The sequence below is a fragment of the Pteropus medius genome, unplaced genomic scaffold (genome assembly GCF_902729225.1).
Source record: "Pteropus medius unplaced genomic scaffold, Ma_sr-lr_union100, whole genome shotgun sequence".
NCBI classification, from domain to species: domain Eukaryota; kingdom Metazoa; phylum Chordata; class Mammalia; order Chiroptera; family Pteropodidae; genus Pteropus; species Pteropus medius.
Window position 1 is genome coordinate 12,259,133 of NW_024354502.1, and position 15,290 is coordinate 12,274,422.

Below are 15,290 nucleotides of genomic sequence, written 5' to 3' on the forward strand. Positions count from 1 at the left end.
AAATCAACAATTCTGCTTGGGCTGATGGAGGAGAGGTTTAGGAAGCATTTCACAGAGGACGAGGCACTTGATCTGGGCCTTGAAATGGGCTAACATTTCAAATGCATCAGATGAGAGGACATTTGAAACAGGAGCACAAAAGAATTTCTTAAGTTCAAAAAGCTATAGGTGTTCATTGAATATATTAGGAGCATTCCTTTTCAGAGGAGGAGTGACAGGAAACAAAGCTGGGGAGGTGGGCAAGGACTGAGCTTAGAGGGTTTCGTGTCAAGCTATGAAGCTGCGGAGTGGTTTTTAGTGAGGGAGGAATGCGTTCGGTAACCCAAACAGTTACTTACTTTAGCTGAATATTCCAGAAGTATTAAATAGCTAGGCATACGCTAAATAAAAGCTTCCTTAAAACTTATTTCAACTGGTCATATGGTTATATACATCTTTTATTTCAATATGCCATAACTATATATTCACTGATGTTCTTCTCTTTTATGCATATTTTCTATTTTATTTGTGACCTTCGTTTATTTAGCTATTTATTTATTTTACATATTTTTTATTTTGTGAACAAAAATGGTGATGTTTCTCTTTTTAGCCTGAGAATGAACGGATATCATTTACTTAATAATTTTTTTAAATCTCAAAGTCATATTTAAAAAGCATACTTCTCCGATTAAAGTAAAAGAAACAGAAATAAAAGCCAAAAAAAAAAAAACAGGAAAGAAAGAAAACAAAGCAACTCAGACTTAGCTATACTATATTCTATTGTCGATTTTTTAAATATCTGTGTATTACTTATGGCAGGTTTTATTTTCAAGCTATTTTTTTTTCAAGTTATTTACTTGATTAGAGAGCAATCATATGTTGCCATAAGTCACTGCTTTACTTTTTTTTCATCTTTACACTATTGGAGACTTTACAATTCAAAATATTTCATTGTCGTTACACCCAGGAAATGATAAATATATAAATTCTTCATCTATTTATCTGTATTCCAGCAAATATATTTGGTGTTTTCAAGCCTAGCTCATTTGAACAAACTGAAAAACAAGGATTTTCCTTAAGGCAGTGCTCTGATTTTTTTGAGATACAGTGCTATCTAACACCGAAATGGAAGTTGTATAGTAATTGGATTAGAAAATGGCATGGGATATATGTCCAATTCACCAAACCCTCAAAAGGTATCTAGTCCACCCACCACTTCAGTTGCTTGAATGTCCCTTATAGTAACACTCAAAAATTAGTCCATCCTAAGTTTAAAAACTCTTTAGCGATGAGATATATAGGACAGTTTGCTGTAGCCACTTCAACTATTCTGACAAGTAGAGATTTCTTTGTTAAACTGAACTAAATACTGTTTGGCATATATGAATTTACTCCTATACAATGTGGTTTATACTGAGCAACTGCAAACCTCTTCCCACAACAGAGAACCTCAAATTCTTAAGAAAAACAAACAAAAAAAGGGCTGAAATAGAATCACTTGAGTTATAAGGATTTGATTATCTTGGTCACGCTTTTTGTAAATGCAAATTTACATAGATATTTGTATTTGGTTCACTGCATAATGCTATTGATGTTAACAATTAAAATTTAGTATACTTTGGAAGCTGTTACTTGATATTACATTTTTCTATCAACTTGTAACAAATTTTCTATATTTTTGTGTTGTGTATATATACACATATATATACACACACATATATGTGTATACACACACAAATTGTTATATATATTCGTGGGATGTATAGCAGAGGCATTGTTATGAAATAAGAAGAGCTTGTGCTTTACCTTACATTTATGGTCTGGAGATAACATGAAGAAATGAGAGGTAACTGATGACCCCCAAATTGTGTTAAATTCTCATGGTATAAGCACATTCTTGACATCAAAAGTGGCTTTGCCTGGAATGAATACTTTGAGAGAGAGCAGTTTCCTCTTTGGCTTTACATACCTGAATGAGTTACGGTTGAGGAAAGAAGAAAGCGAGTAAGAAAGTAAGGAAGGAAAAGGAAAGAACAGAGGGGAGGACATAAGACGAGGAAAGGTAAGGAAAGAATATAAAAAATAGAAGGAAATAAATGCATCATCTTTTAATTATTTAGCTATTTATTGTCCAGAAAAGTAATGCATCTTCCATGTAATTAAAAAAAGAAAGGAAATCAATGACATGAATTTATCGGTTATTACTCCACTTTTTGAACTGCAAGCTTAATACAAATTGTCTCTCCTAACACATAATTCAAGGTATTATCTCCTTTATAATACTGAACGTGAAAGCAGAGTATCCAGTATTTAAAATGCAGTTTTCACAAAGGCCTAAAACACTAGCATTATGTAATTATATCTTTCTTTGACAGTGCTGTGTCCTGCCAATGAATTACGGCTAGATTCCACGGGAGTCATATTGAGCCCTGGATATCCTGACAGTTACCCAAATCTTCAAATGTGTGCCTGGAGCATTTCAGTAGAAAAGGGATATAATATCAGCATGTTTGTAGAATTCTTCCAGACAGAAAAGGAATTTGATGTTCTTCAGGTGTATGATGGTAACCATGGGTTATATTTATTGTAAATTTATAAATTCAGTCCAAATACTCTATTTATACATGCAGACCTTCAGTATAAACAACCACTTATATGGTTTTATATTATATTTTTAGAGTATCAATATCAACTTTATTTGTATACCATATGAAAATTGTAGTTAACTTGGTTATTTTACAAATTATAGATTCTTTAGCTATGAAGTTAAAATGTTAAAAACAAACATTTTACATTATGTTTTAAGTTATTGTTGATAAAGTAGATTGGTTGTGAAACAATTTCACCATATTTAATACAATCCTAAAGTTATAAAATATTCAAGATAAATCGGGACATAATTATTCAGTTGTATCTAAATTATATTATTTTCTTTCTGAAGGACCAAATATTCAAAGTCCAGTGCTTATTTCCCTCAGTGGAGATTATTCATCTGCTTTTAATATAACAAGTAATGGTCATGAAGTTTTTCTTCAGTGGTCAGCAGATCATGGCAATAACAAAAAAGGCTTCCGGATAAGATATATAGGTATGTGATGCTTATAAATACAGTACAGATCTCACCTGCATCCTCAGTATGGTTATGATTAAAAAGCAGAGACACAGACATTATTCAACTAGACATGAATTTAAATCACAGTTCCTCCACTGATATTTCTTGAGCAATTTATGTAACTCCTTTGTCTCGGTTTCCTCATTATAATGATAATAATTCTACAACTAGGTCATATGATTTTTTAAAAGGTTAAAAGCACTTAGGATATCTATGACTTTTGTAAGTTAATTATCAAACTGATTTTTTAAAATTTTCTTATTAGTTTCAAGTATACAGTACATTGGTTAGACATTTATACAGTTTATGAAACAATCCCCCTATTTGCTCTTTCTCTCCTCTGGCTCTCCACCTAGCCATTACATTAATGCTAACTGCTCCCCATCCCTGTGACAATCTACTAGCTGGTAATTTGTACTTTTTTAACCCTACACCCCTTTCTCCCAGCCCCCCAACTTCCTTCTCTCTGCCGTCACCAAACTGTCCTCTGTATTTGTGAGTCTGTTTTTAATTAGTTTGTTTTTATTCCTTAGAATCCTCATGTAAATGAAATCATATGGTATTTATCTTTCTCTGTCTGACTTATTTTACTTACTGTAATAACGTCTAAATCCATCCATGTCATTGCTAATGGTGGGATTTCATTTTTTTTTTTGATGGCTGAGTAATATTCCATCGTATATATGAGCCATAATTTCTTTATCCAGTCATCTAATGATGGACATTTAGGTTACTTCCATATCTTGGCTATTGGAAATTGTGCTGCCATGGACATAGGGATGCATAAATCTTTACAAATTATTGTTTTGGTTTTCTTTGGATAAATACTCAGAAGTACAATTCCTGGGTCAAAGGTATATCCATTTTTAATTTGTTGAGAAACCTCCAGACTGTTTTAGATAGTGGCTGTACCAATTTGCAATCCCACCAACATTGTACGAGAGTTCCCTTTTCTCCACATCCTCGCCAATACTTGTTCTTTGATTTATTGTTGATAGCCATTCTGACAGATGTGAGGTGATATCCCACTGTGATTTTAATTTGCATTTCTCTGATGATTAGTGACCTTGGGCATCTTTTTATATGTCTATTGGCCATCGTTATGTCCTCTTTGGAGAAATAGCTGTTCAGGTCTTCTGCTCATTTTTTAACTGCATTGTTTGTTTCCTTGTTGAGTTGTGTGAATTCTTTATATATTTTGGATAGTAACCACTCTCAGATGTATCATAAGCAAATACCTTCTCCCATTCAATCGGTTGTCTTTTTGTTTTGATGATGATTTTGTTTGCTATGCAAAAACTTTTTAGTTTGATGTAGTCCCATTTGTTTAATTTTTCTTTTATTTCCCTTGCTCGAGGAGATATGTCCAAAAAGAAATTACTATCAGAGAGATTACTGCCTATGTTTTCTTCTAGAAGTTTTATAGTTCCAGGTTTTACATTTAATTCTTTAATCCATTTTGAGTTTATTCTTGTATATAGTGTAAGAAGGTATATATTTTTTGTATATACCTGTCCGATTTTCCCAGCACCATTTATTGAAGAGACCGTCTTTACTCTGTTGAATATTCTTGCTTCCTTTGTCATAGATTGAATGACCATATAAGCAAGGAATTATTTGGGGGCTCTCTTTTCTGTCCCATCAATCTATGTGTCTGTTTTTATGTCAGTACCATGCTGTATTAATTACTGTAGCCTTGTAGTATAGTTTAATATCAAGAAGTGTGATACCTCCAGCTTTGTTCTTCTTTCTCAGGATCACTGTGGCTATTCAGGGTCTTTTATGGTTCCATAAAAATTTTAGGATTATTTGTTCTAGCTTTCTGAAAAATGCTATTGGTATTTTGATAGGGATTGCATTGAATCTATAAATTGCTTTGAGTAGTACGGCCATTTTAATGATGTTGATTCTTCCTAACCATGAGCATGGTATATGCTTCCATTTATTTGTATCTTCAATTTCTTTTTTCAATGACATAATTTTCAGAGAACAGGTCTTTTACCATCTTGGTTAATTTGAATCCCAAGTGCTTCATTTTACTGTTTTCAATACAATTGTAAACGAGATTGTTTTCTTAATTTCTCTTTCCAAAAGTTCATCATTGGTGTATAAAAATGCCACTTACTTCTGAATATTAATTGTATATATTGCTACTTCACTGAATTCATTGATCAGTTTTTTGGTGGAATCTTTAGGGTTCTCTTTATATAGTATATCATGTCTTCTGCAATAACAAGTTTTACTTCTTACTTCCAATTTCAATACCTTTTATTTCTCTTTCTTGTCTTATTGCTTTGGCTAAGACTTCCAATACAATGTTAAAGAGGAGTGGTGAAAGTGGACATCCTTGTCTTGTTCCTTATCTTAAGGAAAATGCTTTTAGCCTTTCCCCATTGAGTATGATGTTAGCTGTAGGTTTGTCATATATGGCTTTCATTATGTTGAGGTATGTTCCCTCTGATCCCACTTTGCTGAGAGTTTTTATGAAAAATGGATGCTGGATTTTATCAAATGCTTTTTCTGCATCTATTGGTATGATCATATGATTTTTATCTTTCAATTTGTTAATGTGGTATATCACATTAATTGATTTGTGGATATTGTACCAGCCTTACATCCCAGGAATAAATCCAACTTCATCATGGTGTTTGATATTTCTAATGTACTGCTGAATCTGGTTTGTTAATGTTTTGTTGAGAATTTTTACATCAACACTCATAAGAGATATCAGCCTATAGTTTTCTTTTTTTGTAATGTCTTTGTCTGGTTTTGGAATCAAGGTAATGATGTTCTCATAAAAAGAGTTAGGGCGCCTTTCCTCTTCTCAAATTTTTTAGAATAGTTTGAGAAGAACAGGTGATAATTCTTTTTTGAGTATTTGGTAAAATTCACCTATGAAGCCATCTGGTCCAAGACTTTTGTTTTTTGGGGGAGGTTTTTGATTACTGATTCTATTCATTGGTGGTAATAGGTCGGTTCAGATTTTCTGTTTCTTCTTAACTCAGTCTTGGGAGATTATTTCTAAGAAAGTATCCATTTCTTCCACTTTGTCCAGTTTGTTGGTGTATAATTGTATAATCCCATTTGCATGAAATATCTTTTTCCATCGCTTTACTTTCAAACTGTATCATTTGATCTGAAGTGGGTCTCTTGTAGATATACATTATTTAATAACTCCCTTAAATGATAAGCTTAAACTAAAGATAAACTTAAGCTGGTAAAATACTCATTTTCATTATTATTCATCTCTTTGTGATACTTGCTAAATATATTAAATAATGAAAAATAAAGTGAGGAGCACATAATTTAAACACTTATTTTTATCATTACTGCTTTTTATTGAATAATATTTAGAAATATGAGGGCTGAAAATACTTTTTAATACCAAAATGAAATAACTTTTTCTATATGTCTTTCTGTTTATAAGGTCTACTGATACTGTGTCAATAATTCTCTTGTTGAGTAAGTGTGTATAAGTAGTTCTCCGTTATATGAAGGTTATGTTTCTTTTCTCTATTGCCATGTTATGTCATGGGTATGTATGTGCTCAATAACATAACACTTCAAGACCAGTCTGCCTTCTCCTTCTATACAGTATTCAGAGCATGTCTCCTCAAGCCATCGGTCATTGCTAATCACTTCAACTGAAAATTATTTTCATAAGTATTTATGTCTCAGTAAACAATTCTGAGATAACAATTCTGTCATAGACAAATAAATTTTGAATACCAGTTCTAAAAATATACTCTCAAATTTTATTCATACAGATAAATTTGTATAACGTAGAATGTACAAATAAAACAATTTTTGTCTGTTTACTTTGATTTTAAAACCATAAGATGATACTTTGGTTTTAATTTAATATTTTGCATATTACATAGTATTTGGTAACTTGTCACTATATTATATAGTAACATCACTAACATTATATTGCTAATATATTTACAAGTTTTATCCTACAATAGATTTCTGTTAAATTTTAAAATGTGATTAAGTCTGCAAAAGAGAAATGTTTTAAAAAATTGAAATATATCATCCATTCATAATTTATGCCTTGGTCCTTAAGATTTTTCATATTTGAATTTATGTTTCTATCATATGAACAATGTAAATGTCTTTTTGTTAAAGTTGTACCCAAAGATAACATTTAAAAGTCAGCCCATTAAATTATATTTTTAGTAATAACAAAAACTTAAAAATAAACCATTCAAATCAAGCAATTTAAGCATTAGATTGACCACATTATAGACTAAATCCTTATGTTTATGTTTATGATAAATTTAAATATATATTATTATGAAAACACCAGTTTCAGCCCCAAGAACAGCTTGACATATTGAATATATATTTTTCCTTTAGAAGTGACAGGTTATGACATATATATTCTAAGTTTAATCTATTTTCTACGATTTACCCCTAAAGTTTCATTTTTCTCAGATGAATACATTGAAGTTTCAAAGGGTAAATGGATCCTGCCAGGCTGAATAGTCTCAAAAGTACATATATATGAAAAAGCCATTTGACATTATCTTTTGACATTTCAGACTTCAGGAGATGAAAAAAGTTTTATTTTATTGGCATTTTTTATCACCATATGTAAGCATTCTTGACAGCATGGAAACTCTTTGCTAGCTGGGAGAGAGGATTATAGAATATGGGGGATCTTTTTTGACATCAACCAAAATTAAATGCATGATCTAACATGATATAGGTGTCTGGAGATACCTTCAAAGTGACATGTAAACAACATGCTCTAAAATATTCCTACCAAGGCTGTGGCATTTAGGCCCTTTTAAAGACAAAAAATATAGCTTCCAAAATTTTCTGAATTATTTGTAGGGCTTTTAGACCTCTGGGGTGTTAACAAAGGGTAATGTATATGAACTCAAAACACAGCCTCGGTGACAATAAGAATTACAAGAAGAAAGCCCAGAGATATGTCTCATAAAAGTCATGTCACTAGATTGTCAAAACGATAGAAAATAACATGATGTTCCTATGAAGTAAAATAGATGGGCTATTTTTAAGTACTGGTGTTCGCTTACAGGTTTTTATAATTCTGAGTTGTAAAGAATTGCTGATTCATTAATTATACAGTGATTATTTTTTTCTTTTGGAAAGCTTTTTACTGTAGTACCCCAGAATCCCCACCTCATGGATACATTATCAGTCAGACAGGTGGACAGCTTAATAGCGTGGTCCGCTGGGCCTGTGATCGAGGATTTCGACTTGTTGGTAAAAGCAGTGCTGTGTGCAGAAAATCTTCCTATGGGTACCATGCGTGGGATGCACCGGTCCCTGCTTGTCAAGGTACAGTATATTATTCAAAAAAGGATAAAAACATTACTCTTAATCCTTTTTAATTTTTTCTTTTAGATCACTGAAATTTCCAAAAATATAAATATTCATAAGCTTATTATAGATGCCGCTCATGAAAATAATGCTTAAAAACACAGAATGATAAATTTGAGAATGAGACTCATTGTTTTGAATTCTTCATTTGTTGTTATGTGATTTAAGATTTCATCCACTTATATACATACTCTACTCGTACATCTATCATTTCAGTTACTTTGTTGTCAGAAAGCGATTGACCCAGAGCTGGATGTTGTATTAGTGTGGAGTCTGCAAAAACAATAGAGAGGATGAGAGTTCACTAAAGACTTTCACTTTGAATATGCAAAAATGTGCAATCAAAGCAACAAATTTAAAAGAGGAAAATGTAGCTAGCAACCATGTTATGTTTTCTTTACTGTTTAGCCAACTCAACACAGATATGTCTTACGTTTTCATTTGTATTTTGTTAAAAATCAAAGCACTGTCTAAGCATCGTATCCTGCTATTGCAAGCATATGGACAAGCTACTTAATCGATAAATGGCACACTTTACAGCTTTAAACTAGGTCTTCTTTTTAAAAAGTTGTTGAGTCTCTTAGCTAGATATAATCACAAAGATGAGTTCAGCATCAGTTACACAAGAAAATCAAGTGTCTTGGACTTTGAAAATTTTCAAATATTTAACATCACACTTTTGTCAATATGAAATTAAATTTTATATTTGATTTATTCTACCCAGAATGTGGAGGTATATATAACTACGAACTCTCACATTAAAAAACTGCAGAACACTCTCAGTTAATAAATAATGAGTTTTACCTATAATTTACTTAATGGGGACAATTTTTACAAAACAAATAAAATATAAAATAGAACAATTAAAATGTAAAATTAACAGCAAATTAAAATGTGCATAGAATAGCTATTACCTGACATCTGAAATGGCTTCTTTTACCTATTAAACTGCAATTTCAAATTTATGAAAAGATAGTTCTCACAGGCATGCATAAATGAGAAATGAAAGAACTATTGTTTCCTTGTTCTATTGATGTAGGAAACTAACCACTTATTAGAATTCTGGAAAGTATCATAACTTTACAGAGTTACAAACACTGAAGTCGCTGGCTTCATATAAAATAGATATATTTTAATAAACTTTCAAAACATCTGCTTTCCTTTGACCAATGAATACCAGCAGTATTTACAAATTCTTAGTATTAACTAATTTTCCAGAACTAGTTTGGGAAAGAATCTTTGATCTCATAATTTCAGAATCATGGGAATTTAAAATATGTATTATTTAATTGTCTCTAAATCATATATTTTAAATAAACATTAAAATGCTCTGAACTTGGAATTATTACATTTAGTTATATAAGAATTATTTATATACATTTAATACAGATAATAATCTTTAAGAAACCTTTAGGGAAAATAATTAACTTTTGGTTAAAATATATTCTGAACTGTCTGAAAGTTTGAAATTGTTGAGTCAGCTGTATAATTTCATTTTTTTGTATATGACATGTATATATGGAGTTATGTTTTTTCATTGCTCTTGATTTAAAATTTTTCACAATTAGAATAAGTAAATTGAAATGCAGTTTAAAAAAGATATTTGGCATAGTAAAATGATAAAATATTTGTAATTCAAAGATCTATTTCCAAAATTGATATTTTATTATCACTGAACAATGTTAAAAGATTATCTTCTAATAGTTTGTTTTATGTGACCTGTCTGTTTTTGGATATAGATAATAAAAATATAATGGTTAAATGTCATTGGGAAGAGCTATTCTCAGAATGCAAATTTTATTTTGTTCCAAATTTGTTTTACATTCTTCATGTTTATTCTTCTCTCTTCAGTCTCTTTATGCATATATATTTACTTGATCTACGGTAACACAAAGTGAACACAGTAAAGGATAGAAAATTTAGTCTACTGTCTCTATTTGGGTTTGGCTTTCTGTTTTATTTCTTTGTCTGCACATCATATAGCCATTCATTGATTCCCCCAACAGTAATTGAACCATTTTCATCCCACTATACAGTTGAGTATTACACAGTGTTATGTAGAAACTATTGCTTTCTAATCCTTGCCTCGTTTTTAATTTGCGCTTTTTAAAAAAAGTTCTGTAGAGAAGCCTCTTTGACAACCACTCAGTGATGATGGTTCTTCTGAACTTGGTTCATTTTCTTTTTTTAGTGAAAAGTTAAATGTAAGCTATCCACAGGCACAGCTGTTGTTCTATCATTTTAGTACGTTGTCTTTTTTTTTTTCAGTTCTTAAATATAACCATTTCATACTAACCAAATATATGGAACCTATACTATTTAACCTGTATTCCCTTTATAATTTGATCAAAGTTCAACCTGTACTATAGCAAGGTACAATTAATTTTTAAAAGATCAGTTAATATGTAATTTTTGATGTTGAAATTCCTAGAAGTCCTAAGTGGAAATATAAACATTTCTTTAACAGATGTCAGGAAACCATTTACATTTGCAACACTATTTTAGAGGTTCTGTAATTAGGTAGCAGCGATAATAACATAATTATATGAGATTGCTTAAGTAATTTATTAAGTCAGTGTTACTGCTTTTCTGTTCATAATTTGCAGCTTATCAAATTACAAAATATCAAACTATTCACCAGTAGAGAATCTCCCACTTAGTTTTGAGAATTTTATATAGATTTCACTAAGATGTTTTCACTTTATAGTCAATTCACATGGATTAATTAAATTTAAACACCTTACTGTTGGATTTATAAGAGAAGTAGAATCAATTTTAGGTTGAAATGAGAGGTACGTAAAAGGAACATAGCATCTGTAAATATTCAAGTTCGTAGGTCTTATCTATCATTTATTTATGTCATTTCTTTCTGTTCTTTATTTCTTTTGATATGAGAGAAATATAGTTACCAGTCTAAAGTATTTTTGTTAAACCGGTAAGACTATATATTTCAGAATTCAGAAATTTTCTGATTTTATAGAGGTAATACAGTACATATACCAGGTATTTACATAATAACTCCAGCTGGTTCTGGGGCAACACCCATATTCAAATACACTAATCTTTTTGCTGCAGAGATATTTAAATTTTTACACATATTAATATGACATAAAAGATAGAAATAATTTCACAAGTTATATTCTTTGGACACTTGTGTTTTTTTCTGTTTTTGGAGATATGAATTGTGTATTTGTAGGGAAAAGATGGAAAACAATCAGGAGATTTCTGTATAATCATTTGAATTTATAAGATGAAAATATCTTATACACAATAAACTATTTAGAAATTTACTGTAATTATCACATTATGATAAAACTAATTTTCACCAAATTCAGATTTATTATGGATAAAAACCAACACATCTAACATATCAATGAAATGTAAGAAATCTAAAGTAGGTTTTAAGATAATAAGTCTTGGCCTTATGTTTATTAAAAATATCATATGATATTCCATGGATGGTGTCCAAGCATATAGAATTTTGCTGTACCTAAAACAAAGCAATATCCAGCTTCCAGGTAAAATAAATCTATTTGTTTTATTCTTGGCCAAACTCCTGATGAATATTGGTTACCACTGCCTTTATAATCTTTAATGATTATCTGTCAACTTGAATTGACCAAACTTGCTATGTGGTAGTCCAGTCATGGGTTAACACTACACACACTCTGTATATACCCAGCTTCTATTCTCATATAATCTATATGAATGCAGGTAACCATCACATGCTGACAAGAAACTAAGTAGGAAACCAGAAATAAAGCATACTAATGTATGGATTCACCAATTAAAAAACACATTCAATAGGAGTTTGAAATAAATTATTTAAAAAGTTATGGTTCAGAAAAGCATTTTTAAGAGGTATTCTAAAAATTTTCCAGAGAAATTAATAAAATCTCAAATAGTTTTACATGCTTTACAGTTTAAGAGATATATCTAGGAAATTAAGTACTTTTCTATATCTGTGATTTTGTATGTATGTATTTATCCTAGCAATTTCCTGTGGGATACCTAAAGCTCCAACAAATGGAGGAATACTTACAACAGACTACTTAGTAGGAACCCGAGTTACCTATTTTTGTCATGATGGATATAGATTGTCATCTAAGGAACTGACCACTGCCGTGTGCCAATCTGATGGAACTTGGAGCAATCATAACAAGACTCCTCGCTGTGTTGGTATGTTTCTTATGAAAATCTCATCACTTGTGTTTATATTGGCATCTTATATGATTTGAAATTTTATGTGTTGTTTAAATTTTAGAACTAATTCCTGAAAGGAAACGTGATGTCTAAGAGGGAAATAAAAGGTAATTTAGCTGTCAGGTGCAATGAATAATTGGAAGACAATTTAAGGACTTTGCACTCATTTTTGAAACTCCAGAATATTATGTCAACAAATAAAAGTGACTTATTTTACATAACAGAGTATCATTTATTTTGTAAAAAAAATCATCCATCAGTTAACATGTATTTCAATGCAGAGGCCCTTGAAAAATTTTTTGAAATTTGCATTAATAAAATTATATTTCAGTACATTCAGCCCTGATTTTTATAAGGTTACATGATGATGCTGAGATGATATATAACTTTTGGTTTTGGTCAGTATTCTTTAGGTTACTTGCATTTAGAATATTTACCATTGCTGTCATTACTAGTTTAAAAGGTAAATGTTATATAATGGTGATAGAATATAATTCTGATAAAACATTTGGTAGCAAAAGGATTAGAAAATGTTGATTTAAATAAAGTCTTTGATATTTATCTATATTTCAATTATTTTTTCTCATTTAGTACTATCATTTTAACTTAGCTGTGATTTCATTTAAATGAGGATTGTTAAATTATTTGCAGTCAACATAGATGTCTAATAATGCTTCTACTTATCTTACATTGAGCAAGTTTTGAATAAGCCAAATTTATATCACAACTCTTGCATAAAAAGACCATTCTTATAAAACAAATTTTCTCAAAATATAGTTCTTAAAACATCTAAAGAAATAAGAGAGTACATTATTTCCATATCTTGCCTGTTGTGACTAATGCTGCAATGAACTTGAGAATACACACATCTCTTTGAGATTCTGACTCCCTTTTCTTTGGATACATGTCTAGTAGAAGGATTGTTGAATCATATGGTAGTTCTGTATTTAAATTTTTTAAGAACATCCATACTGCTGTATGCATGTATTCCATAATTGCTGTACCATTTCAAATTCTCGCCATCTTGTACACATCCTGTCACTTATTCCTCAATAAAGCTGTACAAAGACTGAAATGCGAAATAGCAGTACATGTTGAAGAGGCTTCCAGTAGTATTATAGAGCTGGGGAGTGGGTAAAAATGATTAATATGTAAAAGAAATAAAAAAGAAATGCTAAAGGATCTTGTATGGCACAATAGTGAGTGAATTAAGGTGATGTGAAGGATGGAATATACATGAGATACAATTAACAAGTAGAATAGACATGGTTGACTTATTACCATTTATTTCCTGGTTTTTGAATAGTCGTTACATGCCCAAGCATCAATTCCTTTACCTTGGAACATGGAAGATGGCGAATTGTGAATGGCTCCCATTATGAATACAAAACCAAAGTAGTTTTCAGCTGTGACCCTGGTTATCATGGACTAGGTCCTGCTTCTATTGAATGTCTTCCTAATGGTACCTGGAGTTGGAGAAATGAAAGGCCATATTGCCAAAGTAAGTATACACTCTGCTAAATTTATTTCATAAGCTGTCTTTGGTGATTAAATTGCTTAATCACTCCTTTTCCAAACACACTAGAGTAGTAATGAGATAATATTATTTAAAAGGTCATTTATTCTCGTTACATTTAAAGTTTTTCTACATATTTTTTTAAATTATTAAATGCTTATGAAAAAAGCATAGGCTTTGGATTTAGAAATCCTGTGTTTGAATGCTAGGTCTATCACCACAACAACTAGATAATGTTTATTGCATACTTACAACTTGCCAATCACTGCTTTTAGCCCTTTATGAATAAATGAAATGTGTTATTTCATTTATTCCTTAGTTCTCATTCTATAAATTAGTCGATATTATTATATTCATTTTATCAAAAAGGAAACTATATCTTAGATTAAATTATTTTATACAACTCATAGAGCCTATAAATGGTAGAGAAATTGGATTCAATCCAACTAGTCTGCCTACAACCCCTGGCTTTTAATCACTATGTTATATAATGTTTATTCTTTTTAACTCAAATTTTTTAAACTAGAAAATTACTAAAATGCCTATCTCATAGTTATTATAAAGATTTAATTGTATGAAGTGTTAAAAATATCAGCTAGAACCTGCTTCACAGGAGGAGCTCAATAAGTATTTATTGAATCAAATTAAACATATTAAATCATGCTATTTCCATGCATTCTTATAGTATAATATAAATGGCCAGTGTTTAATGTACATAAACTAACCGAACTTAGGATATTCAAACGAAATATTTTTTTAAGTTAAATTTATTGGAGTGACATTGGTTAATAAGATTATGTAGGTTTCAAGCATACAATTCTATAATGCATCATCTGTTTATTTCATTGTGTGTTCACCACCCAAAGTCAAACCTCTATTCATCACCATATATTTAACCCCCTTTACTGTTTTCTACCTCCCTCCTCCCAACTTTTCCTCTGGTAACTATTGAACAATAGTCCATGTCCATGAGTTTTTGTTTGTTTGTCTTGTTTATTTGTCGCTTTCAGTTTTATAGCCCACGTATGAGTGAAATCATATGTTCTCGACTTACTGCATCTGACTTATTTCACTTAGCATGATATTTTCAAGATCCACCCATGTCGTCACAAATGACAGTATTTTACC

General features: G+C 30.7%; 1 protein-coding gene across 1 annotated transcript in view; it reads left to right on the plus strand.

Moving 5' to 3' along the window:
• The window catches only part of CSMD3 (CUB and Sushi multiple domains 3), a 1,005,898-nt gene that overhangs the window by 922,465 nt on the left and 68,143 nt on the right, over positions 1 to 15,290 (plus strand). The window contains exons 48-52 of the mRNA XM_039853604.1: positions 2,355 to 2,543; positions 2,921 to 3,067; positions 8,213 to 8,401; positions 12,437 to 12,622; positions 13,953 to 14,147. Of these exons, the coding sequence (XP_039709538.1) occupies positions 2,355 to 2,543; positions 2,921 to 3,067; positions 8,213 to 8,401; positions 12,437 to 12,622; positions 13,953 to 14,147 (906 nt within the window). The remainder of the gene's footprint in view (positions 1 to 2,354; positions 2,544 to 2,920; positions 3,068 to 8,212; positions 8,402 to 12,436; positions 12,623 to 13,952; positions 14,148 to 15,290) is intronic.